The sequence below is a fragment of the Salmo trutta genome, chromosome 1, assembly GCF_901001165.1.
Source record: "Salmo trutta chromosome 1, fSalTru1.1, whole genome shotgun sequence".
Lineage (NCBI taxonomy): Eukaryota > Metazoa > Chordata > Actinopteri > Salmoniformes > Salmonidae > Salmo > Salmo trutta.
The window spans coordinates 51,533,627-51,551,497 of record NC_042957.1 but is presented as its reverse complement, the minus strand read 5'-3'; the positions used below and the strand labels follow the sequence as shown (position 1 = coordinate 51,551,497).

At 44.3% G+C, this 17,871-nt stretch overlaps 1 protein-coding gene across 5 annotated transcripts in view; it reads left to right on the top strand.

Annotated features, from left to right (window-relative positions):
* The first annotated feature begins 9,366 nt into the window (after positions 1-9,366).
* Positions 9,367-17,871, top strand: part of LOC115199061 (dedicator of cytokinesis protein 7-like) — a 48,159-nt gene continuing 39,654 nt past the window's right edge. For all 5 annotated transcript variants that reach the window (XM_029761618.1, XM_029761594.1, XM_029761607.1 and 2 more), the window contains exons 1-5: positions 9,367-9,560; positions 12,316-12,400; positions 13,029-13,204; positions 13,549-13,617; positions 13,772-14,111. In XM_029761618.1, the coding sequence (XP_029617478.1) occupies positions 9,511-9,560; positions 12,316-12,400; positions 13,029-13,204; positions 13,549-13,617; positions 13,772-14,111 (720 nt within the window). In that variant the 5' untranslated portion in view covers positions 9,367-9,510. The remainder of the gene's footprint in view (positions 9,561-12,315; positions 12,401-13,028; positions 13,205-13,548; positions 13,618-13,771; positions 14,112-17,871) is intronic.

The following is a 17,871-nucleotide window of genomic DNA, read 5'->3' as shown; positions in this document are numbered from 1 at the left end:
GTGAATGTGCAACCCATTATATGTTCAAAAAGTCATAGTGCATTGTGTATTTGTGTGTGTATGCATGTGTGTGTGTGTGTGTGTGTGTGTCTGTGTGTGTGTGTGTGTGTGTGTGTGTGTGTGTGTGTGTGTGTGTGTGTGTGTGTGTGTGTGTGTGTGTGGCGTTAGAGGAGGTGGGAGTGGGTGGGTGTGAGTGCGACCACCCTTTCTGGTAAGGAACATGTTTTACTCTAAACCTCGTTAAATATAGATGTTTATTAATCTTTCATCTCGACCCGTCTGCGTTGGTATCCAGGGAGAAAACCTTAAATACACCCAGCTCTTAGAGAATGTCTCTCTTTTCTTCTTCTCCCTTTCCCACTCTCTTTTCCTCTGTCTATCTGTCACATACAAACACCATCACTAAGACGCTAAACTAAATGCAATAACGCAAGAGTGTGGGTGTTTCTTCAGCTCATTGTTATTCATATTGTGTAACAGTTCTGACTTTAAAGGCCCAGTGCGGTCAGAATTCTGTTTAATATGATATTGTACAACAGCTGATGAAACTAACACTTTAAAAGTGTGAAAAAGTCAATGTTATTTCCTGATAGTTGCTGGTTGAAAATACAATCTACACAGGACCTTCTAATCAGCAGGTTTGCATGGGCGGGGAGTTTGGGCTTTCCATGGTGACATCACCATGCAGTAAATAACAAAGAGAGTTCCAAACCTCTCTGTTAATGACAGCTAGTTTTCAGTTCCCCACTCCATCCTCCCCATATATGCCAATTTTAATGGAAATCTATTACAGTAAGGTACTTAATTGTTAACCAGAAATGATTTGATATCGATATAAAAACAATTGCATTAGCCTGTTAAAAAAAGTCTAATCTTTGAAAACGCTTTTGTTTTCACTGTCTCAAATGTTCTCCCTCCACTGTTTCTAATGGAAGTCTTTGGTCTAAAATATTATTTCATGAGAGAGAGAAAAAGAACTCCAAAATAGACACCGCAGTCAGTCTGAGAAGACATACGATCCTGATTCTCGATGTCCGTGCTCCTCAACAGCACCCCCACGGCATTCTCTTCCTCCTCTCCATCTTCCACCTTTTCCTTCTCCTCACCCTCTCTCATCAGTCCCTCTCCATCCCTCTCTCCCACGCCAATCTCCCAGCTCCAGTAATACGAGACTTGAAATCAATAGCACATTAGTCTGGCCGGAAACTCCACTGGAATTAAATATGAATGACTGAGATTGCAGCTCTAGCTACATGCTACTGCGAGAGAGTGAGAGGGAGGTTATGGCCCATAGGGGATATGGGGTTTAGCTGAGTTCTCTCCATACAGACCCATTATGTTAGCCAGCCCCATAGTGAAATTACTGGGGTATCTGTTGTCTTGTTCGGTTGAGAAGCAGTGTGCAGTGATTTGTTGATGTTGTTGTTGTTTACTAGGATCTCCTTTAGCCCATCATAGGCTAATCATCAGTGACATACATGTTTGTACCAATATAGTTTAGGAGGGTCATTTAGTGCTCTGTACTGAACAAGGGCTTTGGCGTAGTTGGACAGTGTCAACAGTGAAAGAGCATGTCACAAAGAGGCGACGGCTAAGGAAGCAAGAAGAATCCACCAGCCCCGCCCACCCTCCCGTATCAGAGGTAGCAGAGGCAGCAGCCCCATTTCAATATGAAAGAGCCCTGTTCAGTTATGAACAGATTGCATCTTACATTTTCAACATTACCTCTGAGTACAATGTGCTCTCTTTTTCATCAAGCTTTCACATCCATTCTGTGCACTCTCCTAGAAACACTCTCCATATATTTCCTTATTGTGTCGAGCACCATTTCAATTCCCTGATTGAATATTGTGAAATTAAATTAGTTCCTTTTGCACAGAATGGCTAGATTTCTGATGATGGAAAAGCCTATTATGTGCGTGTGTAAGGTGCAGCTTGCTGGGTGGATGGATACACTAGAGGTAGGGTGTGGTTAGGCAGAAGCAGACAGAGTGTCTGCTGGGTATACTGTAGGGGATTGGGGGAGCCGTTGCCCCTAGTAAACTAATGCTCTGTAATCATCTAAAGGTAGATGTTTTTAGGAGGTGTATTTATCCCATCAGAGATGAAGCAGTTGGTTTGTGACAGATGGTGTGATATTGTTCCCCTGTACAGCCCACAAGTACAACCCCTCCCTCTCTCTCTATGACAGATGTAGGGGGAGGAACACAGCCCTCTTCTCTTTTCTTTACATTGATTTGGGTGCTTGAACCCTTAGGGACTGGGAGGGGGTGGTGGTAATGGGGATGGAGGTTTGGTCATTTCTTGCTGGTCAGATAAATAATCTATAGAGGGTACGGTCGAGGGAATCGTAAACACATTGGATGCATTATACTGTACCACAATCTGCATGTCCTTCACCATGAAACACCCTTCAACAGGGCTGGCTTGTGGTAGGCATTATTGAGCGTGGAACTGTGGATATCCACATAAATCTTGGTTAGTGTGACAGCGATGTAAGCAGCCATGCATGTAATGAAGGCAGGAGAAAGTGGAGCTTCTACTGCTGCTGCTCAGGTCGGCGAGTGTGACGCCTCAACCGCTATTTCCCAACACACGTCTGCAACGCCATCCAACATATACTGAAGGCTACGCTACGGCTCCAGGTAGTTCGACGTATCCTGTACCCTCTGTGTGTATACTGAGTACTAGTTCACTGCGTTTTGAAATCATTTAGCTAGCATCATGATTTACTTTGTTAAATGGCTCTCTGCCTATTAGCCAAATCTGCTGAGTGGGAGTACAGAAGTGGAGGGATGTATACTGGCAACTGGGGGATATAGATTTCTGTATTCTACAGTAATTAACCAGATTTGAAAGGATTTTAGCAGTGATTATCCGACCCCCCCCCCCCCCCCCGCTTCCCCACCCTCTTAATGGTAGGACAAGTTCCATTAAAGTTCTAACAGCTGTCCGGTGGGGGTGGCAGATGCGGCCTAGCGCTGCACCTCTCCTCTAGCTCCCTGGAGGGTCAGGGGTCAGTCCAGGGGTAGAGGTTAGAGAAAACACTCTCCTGAAGATGTAACGTGTTGATGCCTTTCGAGCCACACAATCAAAAAGCATCTGCCTGCCCCTCAGTAGAGGACAGCAAGACATACTACTGCACATTAGCTTTAACGTTATTGATTATAGCTATTGTCATGACGGGTCATTCCTTCATCATCAGTGTTCAGCTTGTGAAGGTGATTGTGAAGGTGATACCATTATGTCATCCTTGGTAACACTTGACTTATAGTCAACAGGTGTAATGCTTTATTACTTGTTATAGACATATGAGCCCATCTTATTTTGTATCATTTCTTTGCATTTGTTGTTTCTTGCTTTAGTTTCATACATGTAGCCAATCATACAGAATCTCTATATTGATTAAAACCTCTAATCATCTCTCTTTTTAGCATGTAATTTACGCATGTTTGTTTTCCTCCCCCGACATGTGGTTTGCTAAATTGTGAGAGCTTTCATATGCAAAAACACTAGAGGTTTGTTCTTCCTTTTCTCTCCCTCAGCACTTAATATGGTAAAAGCCTTTTTATGGCTGCTGAAGTAATGTCCTGGAGCTGGGCCACAGTGAGCAAGTGGTTAATGATTTTAATGGGACCCCGACAGGGAGAGGTAGAGGGGAGGGGGTGGAGATGGGGCGTGCTCTGGGCATGGGCGCGTGGTGGGCGAGCAGGTGGATGACGGGCAGCTGAGGAGTGGATTCTGGGGGGGAGGGGAAGTGACATCCATTTTGAAGGACTCTTGGGGTTGCGAGAAACCCCTGAAAAAAAAGCTAAGCCCATCTGGAAGTGAGGTGGGGGCTGTTGTGTGAAAGAGATCCAGTGGGTGGTGTCTGACACACTCTCTTTTGTTCTTTGGTAATGCAGTAGGGATGGAAGGGGTGGGGGGGGCTCTCTCGGCTGTGGGGGAGGGGCAGCGACTCGAACAATAGTGCCGGTCTAGGAATTGAAAGCCTTCGATGAACAGAGGAGGGCTAAGGAGGAGAGAAAAGAAGGAGGCTAGAGAGGTGGGAAGAATAGAGCAGGCGTAGGTACTGTCCACTGACAGTATTAATCAGTGCTATACGAACAAACACAATGCAAGGGCACCACAATGTCACTGCCAAACATACGAGCGCTAAACTAAATTGTTGATTATTGTGTATTTGTATAGTATTTGCTAGACATTCTACTGCACTGTTGGAGCTAGTAACATAAACATTTCACTGCACCTGCTAAAACACCAATACATTTTGATTTGATTGGATGCTGACATTTAATTCCCAAATATGACATCAGTGTGATATTTATAGATTTGTCTGGACAGTGTCTCTATGCGTGGTGGTAATGATGGCTGCATTGTAGTGTGCAAGATGCTTTATGTAATATCCAATTAAATGTCCAATTAATCATGTATTCTGACTTACCATTGGGGAAAAGGATAATGTAATGATCTACATTGTCTGGTTGTCATGATGGAAGCTCATAGTGGTCGACATTGTCTGGTTGTCATGATGGAAGCTCATAGTGGTCGACATTGTCTGGTTGTCATGATGGAAGCTCATAGTGGTCGACATTGTCTGGTTGTCATGATGGAAGCTCATAGTGGTCTACATTGTCTGGTTGTCATGATGGAAGCTCATAGTGGTCGACATTGTCTGGTTGTCATGATGGAAGCTCATAGTGGTCGACATTGTCTGGTTGTCATGATGGAAGCTCATAGTGGTCGACATTGTCTGGTTGTCATGATGGAAGCTCATAGTGGTCGACATTGTCTGGTTGTCATGATGGAAGCTCATAGTGGTCTACATTGTCTGGTTGTCATGATGGAAGCTCATAGTGGTCGACATTGTCTGGTTGTCATGATGGAAGCTCATAGTGGTCGACATTGTCTGGTTGTCATGATGGAAGCTCATAGTGGTCGACATTGTCTGGTTGTAATGATGGAAGCTCATAGTGGTCGACATTGTCTGGTTGTCATGATGGAAGCTCATAGTGGTCGACATTGTCTGGTTGTCATGACAGAAGCTCATAGTGGTCGACATTGTCTGGTTGTCATGACGGAAGCTCATAGTGGTCTACATTGTCTGGTTGTCATGACGGAAGCTCATAGTGGTCGACATTGTCTGGTTGTCATGACGGAAGCTCATAGTGGTCGACATTGTCTGGTTGTCATGACGGAAGCTCATAGTGGTCGACATTGTCTGGTTGTCATGACGGAAGCTCATAGTGGTCTACATTGTCTGGTTGTCATGACGGAAGCTCATAGTGGTCGACATTGTCTGGTTGTCATGAAGGAAGCTCATAGTGGTCTACATTGTCTGGTTGTCATGACGGAAGCTCATAGTGGTCTACATTGTCTGGTTGTCATGATGGAAGCTCATAGTGGTCGACATTGTCTGGTTGTCATGACGGAAGCTCATAGTGGTCGACATTGTCTGGTTGTCATGATGGAAGCTCATAGTGGTCAACATTGTCTGGTTGTCATGACGGAAGCTCATAGTGGTCGACATTGTCTGGTTGTCATGATGGAAGCTCATAGTGGTCGACATTGTCTGGTTGTCATGATTGAAGCTCATAGTGGTCGACATTGTCTGGTTGTCATGATGGAAGCTCATAGTGGTCGACATTGTCTGGTTGTCATGATTGAAGCTCATAGTGGTCGACATTGTCTGGTTGTCATGATGGAAGCTCATAGTGGTCGACATTGTCTGGTTGTCATGACGGAAGCTCATAGTGGTCGACATTGTCTGGTTGTCATGATGGAAGCTCATAGTGGTCGACATTGTCTGGTTGTCATGATGGAAGCTCATAGTGGTCGACATTGTCTGGTTGTAATGATGGAAGCTCATAGTGGTCGACATTGTCTGGTTGTCATGATGGAAGCTCATAGTGGTCTACATTGTCTGGTTGTCATGATGGAAGCTCATAGTGGTCGACATTGTCTGGTTGTCATGATGGAAGCTCATAGTGGTCGACATTGTCTGGTTGTCATGACGGAAGCTCATAGTGGTCGACATTGTCTGGTTGTCATGACGGAAGCTCATAGTGGTCGACATTGTCTGGTTGTCATGATGGAAGCTCATAGTGGTCGACATTGTCTGGTTGTCATGATGGAAGCTCATAGTGGTCGACATTGTCTGGTTGTCATGACGGAAGCTCATAGTGGTCGACATTGTCTGGTTGTCATGACGGAAGCTCATAGTGGTCTGCATTGTCTGGTTGTCATGACGGAAGCTCATAGTGGTCGACATTGTCTGGTTGTCATGACGAAAGCTCATAGTGGTCGACATTGTCTGGTTGTCATGACGGAAGCTCATAGTGGTCGACATTGTCTGGTTGTCATGACGGAAGCTCATAGTGGTCTACATTGTCTGGTTGTCATGACGGAAGCTCATAGTGGTCTACATTGTGTGGTTGTCATGACGGAAGCTCATAGTGGTCTACATTGTCTGGTTGTCATGACGGAAGCTCATAGTGGTCTACATTGTCTGGTTGTCATGACGGAAGCTCATAGTGGTCTACATTGTCTGGTTGTAATGATGGAAGCTCATAGTGGTCTACATTGTCTGGTTGTCATGATGGAAGCTCATAGTGGTCGACATTGTCTGGTCATCATGATGGAAGCTCATAGTGGTCTACATTGTCTGGTTGTCATGATGGAAGCTCATAGTGGTCTACATTGTCTGGTTGTCATGATGGAAGCTCATAGTAGTCTACATTGTCTGGTTGTCATGATGGAAGCTCGTAGTGGTCTACATTGTCTGGTTGTCATGATGGAAGCTCATAGTGGTCTACATTGTCTGGCTCAGTGACTCTTGACCACCTGAGAAAATACATTACAAATACAATACCTATGCTCTCACAATCTCTAATACACACGTGTTGCCTTGTAAGGCAATACTCTTCATTCTTCATTCTCAGGACAACCATGGTAGAGAAAGGGCTAGTGTGGGCATTGTAGTGGAAGCAGTGGACCTACATAGAGGAGAGAGAGAAAGTGAGATTAATTTGTCTTCATTAACATGGTCTCTGGCCCAGACTCCTGCCTGCTGTTAGCACTGAGCCTGCCTGCTACCCTGCTCTGCTCTGAGAGAGACTGGTTCCATCCGCACACAAATCCCTTCCTCTGCTACAGCCCCAGCCTCTGTCTGTCACACAAGGTTAATTTATCCACACCAGCCCTCCCCCTCACCCCAACCCTCTCTCTCGCTCTCTCTCCCACTCTCTATCTCTGTCTCTCATTTTTCATAAACCTCCATACACCCCATTTTTCATCTGGCATCTTGCAGACAGAGCAGAGCGGGAGCTGAGTACCTGCAGCAGCAGGCCAGGCAGGCTGCTTTCCCTGGTGCTGAATTGGTGGACCATGGGGCAGAGGGAGAGTGAGGAGGGGTGGGGGCGGGGTTGCAGCAGGCAGCTCTATTTGGTTCTACTTCACTGATGGAGGAGATGGGGGTGGGGAATGAAGGCAGACAGAGCGGAGGGAGTGGTTTTACAGTAAATTGACAAGTGGTTCCTGTGGAGAAGGGTCGATAAGAGAAGGAGAGAAGGATGGAGAAAGAGAGGGAGAGAGATACATTAAACAATACTTACCTTACTAGCTCTGACTTTGCTAAGAGCTACTTTGAGGAAGTATGTACTTACTATGACTGTGATATGTTGTTGTTCCACCTAGCTATCTTAAGATGAATGCACTAACTGTAAGTCGCTCTGGATAAGAGGGTCTGCTGAATGACTAAAACGTCAAATGTAAATACAATAATGCATTGATTAATTTCCCATTTAGTGTTACCTGCTCATTTCAATTTGAGATGAAAGATGGACCAGCTATAAGACATCAGGGACAACCCTGTAGGGACACATTGTGTTTTGAACTTTGGTGTACCTCCTTTTCATTTGCTTCATTGTAAGTAATTGGATTCCATTTGAAAGGAGGCCATCTCCTTTTGGTCTTAAGACCAACGTTTGTTGTCTATATACTGAAAGGCCACAAAGAAAATCAGAAACAGTGCAACATAACGCTACAATCAGAGTCTGTCACCACAGTACTAGCTAGTTCTGTTGAGCACCATGAACCACGAAATCAGAAATCAGAAAGAATCATGAATCTGAAGACCCGCCTTTCTTAGAGAAGAGGCTTGGGCCCTACCCTTTTCCCCACAATCATGGTAAACATCTCCCTCTGCTGGTCAACAGTTAGTAAAGCACACTTGCTGAAGGGAGAGGCTGCATTTTGCCTCCTGGCTGACGTGGGAAATGTGATACAGTATATTACACAGACTCCCTCCAAGAGGGGATAAGGGAATAAACATGAAATACTTGAGCGTGTTATGAATATGAATGTGTGGTAAACATATGATGCTGCTGTAGAGATACACCCAGAGGAACTAACTGTTTGAGGGGATGGGCATATGATTATAAAAATAGGAACACACTATCCTTGTGTAGTGTGAAGAGTATTCTAAAGCACACAACATGATCGAGGTAGACCAATGCTTTAAAAGGTGTAAATTAGCACACCACAATGTAGCACCGCTGAATTATAGGGCCAGTACACATCCTCTTCGATAGACCTTGTAGGCGCATGCCAGACAGAATTAACAGGATTAGATCTACTTAACCAAATGACGAATGAAATGGCTCCCTCCCTGGTAAAAGGCAGATTATTTTTTTCATCAATTGGATTAGTTGACCGCTGGGTGAGGAGAATAGTAATCAGACCACGGTCATATGTCTGGTTGACACAGGCCTAGGTCTATTGGCTCAAAAAAGCCTAGCGGTTGAACAGTAGGCTATAAACCTATTTAATCCCTAGCCGGCTAGCCTAGTACTTCACAATCCTACCTTTTCTCTTGATAGCATTGCTTGATAGCCTACCATCCTCTTCAACCTCCTTGAACTAAAAAATATTGACCTTGTTCAGGTGCCACCTGCCTGCTGTGTTGCACCTGCCTATTTGCATCACTGCAGATTTCCCCATTCACCAATGTGTGCATAGTAACAAAAAATGGCCTACTGCAGATCCATATCCGTATTATAGGCCTGTAATATATGCAGTGTGATTTATGAATTTATGCATTAACTGTAGTGTTTTGCTTTTGTTTTGACCGGTAGCTAGGACTTCCAAACTGTCAACAGATGACACACCTACGGGCTTTGACATGATGTTGAACTAAAGTAGGTCTCGCTGTTCAGCAAACTTCCTACATTTTCACACTGTAATGAAACCCTAACTGTTGGGGATATGGGCCATTCTCGGGCGTGTGACAGCGTCACTGAAACCGGTCAGGTGAGAATTTTGAATGCACTGCGGACGATCCCATACAACCTTGTATTTCTGCTCCCAACCACTAGGAGGACCACTGGGATAGGCACCGTAGCGTGGTGTACAAGGAAGCGAACTCCAGCGGGACAACAACAGTATCGAAGTGCAGGAGTGTGTGACAGAGAGAGAGAGTAGTTCGAAGACTACACTAAATGGGGACGCGAAATGGCATCTTCAACCAACGAGAGGAGGGCGTTTGCTCACAAAATTAATCGGTGAGACTCATAATTTGTATGTACTCAGTAGGACAGCTAGTTCGCGTGACATGACGGACAGACCGGGTAGTGCAGGGTATCGCTGATCGTAAACCGCGCAGACTGAATAGGAACTGAGACAGACGGAGGCTAGTCTATTGTTCAGCATATGGGCTTCGAATGAAATGTGCATTTATCATTCACCCTGCCATTGTTTAGAAAACGAAAATATTTTTCATACCTTGCGATTGTTACTTTGTTGCACACACATAGAACTAGATCACAGCTATCCTTTTGCTAGTAGGCTGACACTCGAGCCATCAAACATGTTGGCTACGAGTTACCTAAATTACTTTATTTTACATTATCATGAGGAGACCCAAGTAAAACGGATATAAAACTATAATTAGTAGTTATCTAGTCATACCAGCAGTTGAATTCGCTTCCCCGTCGACCTGTGGGATAACAAGGCGTGGGTTTGGTTACACTAATATTGTTGCGCTGCAAATGAACTCAGCTTGATCCTCTGTGCTGTCACTCCTAGTTCAAATCAGACTGTGTATAACTATTCCTGGGGGTAGATCTGTAGATGGAACTGAAACGTCTCGTTCGTATAGACTTCTGATACACAATGAAAACAGAAGTAGGCAAGAGTTCCCCTTTCCTATGGGAAAGTAAAGTAGCCGAGGACAGTATCTTTATTATCCACAGTGTTAGGTCAGACCTATAGCTGTAATATCACCTTGCATGACATGATGCATTTCCCAGTTCCACCATTGCTGAGTTAAGTTCATATTTGTGTTCATCAAAGCCTTGATCAGGGACCTGCATGCTAAGCAATGGATTGTGTGGTGTAAGGTGGGTGGGTATAGGTAGTACATGGTAGTACATGCTAATAGCAGGTGTCCACACACACCCTTTCAGAATAAAAGCACTAGCCTAGCTGTTCACCTTGCAGCCTTCATAGAATCATCTGAGAACCTCCTTCATGTTATGGGTGAGTGGCCCTTGGAGGCTCCTGAGAGCAGACTGCATATTTGATAAGAGATGTCTATCAGCATCACAACATGTAGGTGAACATGTCACGTCAAATCCAGCAGGGAGGAAATCTCAATGACATCTTGGAATGTCAGCAGTCCAGTGCCAAACAGTCAACAACACCACAACAGGCCCATACCTTGTATCTCCTATTAGGACTCTCCGACTGGCCCAACCAGACTTATTATACTCACCATGGTGTGTACGCATATTTCTCAGTCTCACGTGATTGTCATATTGAGTTAGCCCAGCTAACGGGGAATGGTGCTGTTCCCTCTGAATGTTGACTGGCAGCCTACTAGTTCAAATTGTATCAGCTAACCTACTACTAGGCTATAGCCTAACTTAGTAGTAACCGAGTACAGTGCTGAATTCAACAACTTAGGCCCAATCATTGCTACAGTTTCTCCTCTCTCCAGCTCTGTTATTGTCCAGTCCTCTCTCTCTCTCTCTCCCCCCAGTGGGAGCCAGTCCATTGTATCGGTTCAGGATGCAGGAAAGGGTGTGACGGGGTGTTCCGTCTATTACCCTTGGAGGCGATAGCTTTTCCTTTATCCTGTTTAAAGTGGGGATTGGAGAAGGTAGCACATTTTAACGGCAGAATAACACGATCACAAACATACTGTTGTGACCGACACACCTGTTAGAAGATTGTTGTAGAGTTCCAGCTTGAACGGGTTGTGTGATTTGGGGTAGCAGAGTTATTTCTGAGAGGTGGGTGGGGGGGGTGTAGTATGTCATGGGGATAAATTACATTTGAGGGTCTCCTTTTGAAGCAGAGAGCAGTAGCGTTTTAATGTGTGGAATGAAGACATAGTTTGACCACAGCGACCGTGACCAGGGAATTTCGGAAGCGTTGTGTGTGTGATCTGTGCGTGTCTGTGTGAGATATATCGTCTGAGAGTATGAGATGGCCAGTCCGTTATAAGTTTGTGGAAGAGCAGCTGCGTGCTGTGTCTCTGAGAGGATTGGGGGCCTAGTTTTGACTGTGTCCCCCTCTCTAAGCCTCCCATTGGTCCATAAAGGCCCAGGCCAGGGGTAGTGACAGAGTTATGGCTCTCTGCCTGGTTTCTGTACTAGGCCCAGCCACCGCTCCTCTCTTCTCCCACAGATCCGGCTTGACTCCCATTCACAACAGCTGCTGGCATTCAGCACTGCTACTAGTACCAGCTGCTGGGGACTGGGTAGTGGGGAGAGAATGGATAGCATACATGGCTGCTCACATCTGATAAGAAGTCAAAACTGGAAAGCTATTATGAAATCTAAGGCAGGCACGTAATTATGTATAAAACACTTCTAGCATTACGCCTGGGAGTAGCCTACATATTCATAATGGTTTAAAGCAGCAGTAAGCAAAATGTAATAGGTTTAACTCTGGGTTATCTGCAGCAAGGGTTTTGTTTAACCTATGTTAATTGGCTTATTTGCATATGCATGATAATGGTGATGCAATTAGATTTTTGGCACCTCGCTGGAGAGATTTTAGCTGAGTATCTAGATTATGGAGCATATTTGCATACGAATCTGAGGCTAGCGTGTGCAAGTTTGGGCATCAAATCAGTTCTCCTCAAGTTAACCGTCTTTATCCACTGACAGAATGATTTCTGTTCTGGTATTTATTATGTCTAGACTTGTTTCTGTTTGGCTTCCTGAAGATACAGCTGTGAATGAAAAACAGTTTTTCCCCTGTTTGAGCGTAACTGTGCTATACCGTTTCCTGTCCGTCTGTCTCTGTCAGAACGGTGGCTGCAGAGGTCAGGAAGCAGGTATCCAGAGAGTATGGCTCCCCTCAGCTGTCCAAGAAACGAGGAGCACACCAACCTGTAAGTAGCAGTGTGTTTTATGTTTTTAGATATATCACCTTGTCTTTGGTCAAAGATGAGGACGGAATTTCTATGGTTGAGTTGAATTTACTGCTTTGGAAACAAACAACTACTTAAGGATGTCATCAACCACTTAGGATGTCATCTGTTTGTGCATAAAAAGGCTATCGCCGCGGTGCTCTCACTGAAGTGGAGCCAGTGTCTATGTATACGAGTGTGTCAAAACTAGGTGACGTAGGCTTAATCACTCATATTATCCATCTCTTTTCTTTGCTCACTATCTCGGTGTGGCCTGTAGCGTGTGATCCTGGTGGAATGTTCAGGTGTATGAGTATAATGCTTCTCCGGGGCTGCGTTCAGTACATAAAAAAAACAAAAAAACTCCGTTCAATTGAACAAAAACGGTGCTGTACTGAACGACCAGTTAAGGTTCAAAATGCACCTCTGCCCTTTAAATATGTCACTCACTGCTTCAAGGCACACCCACCGAACGGAGCAAACCTTTCTCAGTCTGTTCAAGAAAACGTGTCGTTCAGTACAAACTGTTCCGCAAACGTTCAAGCGAACTGAACGCACCCCAGGTATTGATTGTTGTGTGTTATTGATTGATTGATTGATTGGTTGTCAGGTGCCGCTGACAGAGGTGGTGGAGCCTGTGGACTATGAGGAATATGTGAGTAGCCACGCCCCTGGGGCGGAGCCTTGCCCCCTCAGACAGCTGATGGAGTTCCCCCCAGACGACCTGGAGCTCCTCCTGCAGGACAGAGAGTGTACTACACTGGAGCCCCCTCTGCCCGAGGAGGAGTGAGTCACTCTAACACACATACTATGTACATTATGTACAGTACACACACCAGTGTTTCCCCTAGCATTATGTCCCCTTGCTTAGCTCTGTTTCCACCTTTGGCTTCAATGGGTTTCAAAGGGCAATTTTGGAGACAGGGGCCTGGACGTTGCGTTGAATTCTTTTGTCCCCCGCCTAGAAAATAATCTAGAGGGTAAGACTGACACACATGCTCACTCACATAACTAGGACTTCTTTACACAGCATTATCATGCTACTGGACAGACAGACCACCCTGTACCTTTCCTATGCCATTGTAATATTTATGTCATACTATATAATTCATGTGGTTTTTTTTCCACAGCACAATTGACCCAAGAGTGAGAGATGCCTTGGGTGTCTACACAGATGACTGGTTGATCATTCAGAGGAAGTGAGTGTCCCTCTATCATGTGTCCCATATGACACCCTCTTTTCCATTCCTTTATCCACATTGATTTACAATTGATTTGGTTGCAATGGTGCCCATGATGTACATTATCTCTGTGATTTAAAGATGAGGGTCATGTATTTTGTCATGTCTGTAGGTATCAGCGTTACAGTACAACCCACACCCCCCACAACTCTGAGCGCCAGAGGGAGAGGCAGCGAGGGCTGGTTAAGCAGACCTTTGAACTGGACGAGGCTGCGGCCACTGACCGCCAGGATGACCAGGACGATGCTAAGCGGCGGTCAGTCTCTCTGGATGACACGCCCCGGGGTAGCTGGGCCTCCAGTATTTTTGACCTGAAGAACTCGTCGCCGGACGCCCTGCTGCCCTCGGTGCTGGAGCGCACGGCTGCAGAGGACATGGACCGCCGCAACGCTGAGGCCCGCCTGCAGGGGCGCCACTCTGACCTGCTGGGGCTCTTCCCTCCTCCCGACGAGGTCTGTCCCAAATAATAATATTATCATCCATACAATATTCACTTCTGTTCAGCTCAGTTGTCTGTCAGCATGTGTTGCTAAAGGGCTAGCCGACTTTGTGTAGAATGATATAGCTATAACATAGAATGCTACGGAAACGATATCAAAACTTAATTATATATAAAAAAATAATAATCAAAGTTAATTACATATAGATTATTTTGGTAAAAATCAGACAGTTCCACCATAGACATTGAAGCACATCAATGAAATAGATGTACAATACTGGTCTTCTCCTCAGCCATGTGACCATCTGTTTGCGTATCTTGCCTCTAGGGCTGGGCGATATGGCCAAAATATAATATTAAGGTATTTGAAAAATGTATGTTTTTAGGGTATTTTATGTTATTTTATGTTTTTGAGTAATAAAAGTTCTTAATTTGTTTTGAGTAGTGCTTGACCTTAGGGTGGCAACACATACAGTTCATTCGGAAAGTATTCAGACCCCTTCACTTTTTACACATTTTGTTATGTTACAACCTTTTTCTAAAATGGATTAAAAAAAATATATATATGTATATGTATATGTTCATGTTCCTCATCAATTTACACACAATAACCCATAATGACAAAAAGATTTTTTTTTTTTTTTTTACAAGTGTATTAAAAAACACAAAAAAAGGATTTACATAAGTATTAAGACCCTTTGCTATAAGACTAGAAATTGAGCTCTGGTCCATCCTGTTTCCATTGATCATCCTTGAGATGTTTATACAACTTGATTGGAGTCCACCTGTGGTAAATTCAATTGTTTGGACATGATTTGGAAAGGCACATACCTGTCTATATAAGGTCCCACAGTTGACAATGCCAAGCCATGAGGTCGAAGGAATTGTCCTTAGAGCTCCGAGACATGGTTGTCGAGGCGCGGCTCTGGGGAAGGGTACCAAACAATTTCTGCAGCATTTTAGGTCCCCAAGAACACAGTGGCCTTCATCATTCTTAAATGGAAGAAGTTTGGAACCACCAAGACTATTCCTAGAGCTGGGTGCCCGGACAAACTGAGCAATCGGGGGAGAAGGGCCTCGGTCAGGGAGGTGACCAAGAACCTCATGGTCCTTCTGACAGAGCTCCAGAGTTCCTCTGTGGAGATCACAGAATCTTCCAGAAGGACAACCATCTCAGCAGCACTTTACCAATCAGGCCTTTATGGTAGGGTGGCCAGACGGAAGCCAATCCTCAGTAAAAGGCACATGACAGGCCGCTTGGAGTTTGCTAAAAGGCACCTACAAGACTCTCAGACCATGATAAACAATATTCTCTGGTCTGATGAAACCAAGATTGAACTCTTTGGCCTGAATGCCAAGAGTCACATCTGGAAGAAACCTGGCACCATCCCTACAGTGAAGAATGGTGGTGGCAGCGTCATGCTGTGGGGATGTTTTTCAGCGGCAGGGACTGGGAGACTAGTCAGGAATGAGGGAAAGATGAACGGCGCAAATTACAGAAGGATCCTTGATGAAAACCTGCTCAGGACCGCACACTGGGGCAAAGGTTCACCTTCCAACAGGACAACTACCCTAAGCACACAGCCAAGACAATGCAGGAGTGGCTTCGGGACAAGTCTTTGAATGTCCTTGAGTGGCCTACCCAGAGCCCGTACTTGAACCCGATCGAACATCTCTGGAGAGCCCTGAAAATAGCTGTGCAGCAACACTCCCTATCAAACCTGACAGAATGGATCTGGAGAGAAGAATGGGAGACACTCCCCAAAAACAGGTATGCCAAGCTTGTAGTGTCATACCCAAGAAGACTCGGGCTGTAAAGTTGCTTCCACATAGTACTGAGTAAAGGGTCTGAATACTTACAGTTGAAGTCGGAAGTTTACATACACCTTACATACACATTTGAACTACATTTTTCAGATTTCTGACATTTAATCCTAGGAAAAATTCCATGTCTTAGGTCAGTTAGGATCACCACTTTATTGTAAGAATGTGAAGTGTCAGAATAATAGTAGAGAGAATTATTTATTTCAGCTTTTATTTATTTCATCACATTCCCAGTGGGTCAGAAGTTTACATACACTCAATTAGTATTTGGTAGCATTGCCTTTAAAATTTTTTTAACTTGGGTCAAACGTTTCGGGTAGCTTCCCACAATAAGTTGGGTGGATTTTGGCCCATTCCTCCTGACAGAGCTGGTGTAACTGAGTCAGGTTTGTAGGCCTCCTTGCTTGTGCACGCATTTTCAGTTCTGCCCACAAATCTTCTATGGGATTGAGGTCAGGGCTTTGTGATGGCCACTCCAATACCTTGACTTTGTTGTCCTTATGTCATTTTGTCACAACTTTGGAAGTATGCTTGGGGTCATTGTCCATTTGGAAGACCCATTTGCGACCAAGCTTTAACTTCCTGACTGATGTCTTGTGATGTTGCTTCAATATATCCACATAATTTTCCATCCTCATGATGCCATCTATTTTGTGAAGTGCAACAGTCCCTCCTGCAGCAAAGCACCCCCACAACATGATGCTGCCACCCCCGTGCCTCACAGTTGGGATGGTGTTCTTCAGCTTGCAAGCCTCCCTCTTTTTTCTCCAAACATAACAATGGTCATTATGGCCAAACAGTTCCATTTTTGTTTCATCAGACCAGAGGACATTTCTCCAAAAAGTACAATCTTTGTCCCCATGTGGAGCAGTGGCTTCTTCCTTACTGAGCGGCCTTTCAGGTAATGTCGATTATAGGACTCGTTTTACTGTGGATATAGATACTTTTGTACGTGTTTCCTCCAGCATTTTCACAAGGTCCTTTGCTGTTGTTCTGGGATTGATTTGCACTTTTCACACCAAAGTACGTTCATCTCTAGGAGACAGAACGCGTATCCTTCCTGAGTGGTATGACGGCTGCGTGGTCCCATGGTGTTTATACTTGCGTACTATTGTTTGTACAGATGAATGTGGTACCTTCAGGCGTTTGGAAATTGCTCCCAAGGATGAACCAGACTTGTGGAAGTCTACCATTTTTTTCCTGAGCTCTTGTCTGATTCGTTTTGAATTTCCCATGATGTCAAGCAAAGATGCACTGAGTTTGAAGGTAGGCCTTGAAATAAATCTACAGGAACACCTCCAATTGACTCAAATGATGTCAATTAGCCTATCAGAAGCTTCTAAAGCCATGACATCATTTTCTGGAATTTTCCAAGCTGTTTAAAGGCACAGTCAACTTAGTGTATGTAAACTTGTGACCCACTGGAATTGGGATACAGTCAATTATAAGTGAAATAATCTGTTGTCTGTAAACAATTGTTGTAAAAATGACTTGTGTCATCCATAAAGTAGATGTCCTAACCGACTTGCCAAAACTATATATTTTTTTTTAACCAGAAATTTGTGGAGTGGTTTTAAAACGAGTTTTTTAATGACTCCAACCTAAGTGTATGTAAACTTCTGACTTCAACTGTATGTAAGTGTGATATTTAAAAAAAAATGTTTATACATTTACAAAAAGTAACATCTGGTTTTGCTTTGTCATTATGGAGGATTGTGTGTAGATTAATGAGGAATTTAATCAATTTTAGAATAAGGCTGTAACGTAACAAAATGTGGAAAAAGTCAAGGGGTCTGGATACTTTCCGAATGCACTGTACATTCTAAGTGATTTCAATGAGTCTTTCTCCATTCTGATTGTTTTATACTGTTCTATTCAACTTCAACCAACATTTATTTCCATCAATTTCTTCGCTCATTTCAGATAATTTCCACACTACCACGTAGGGC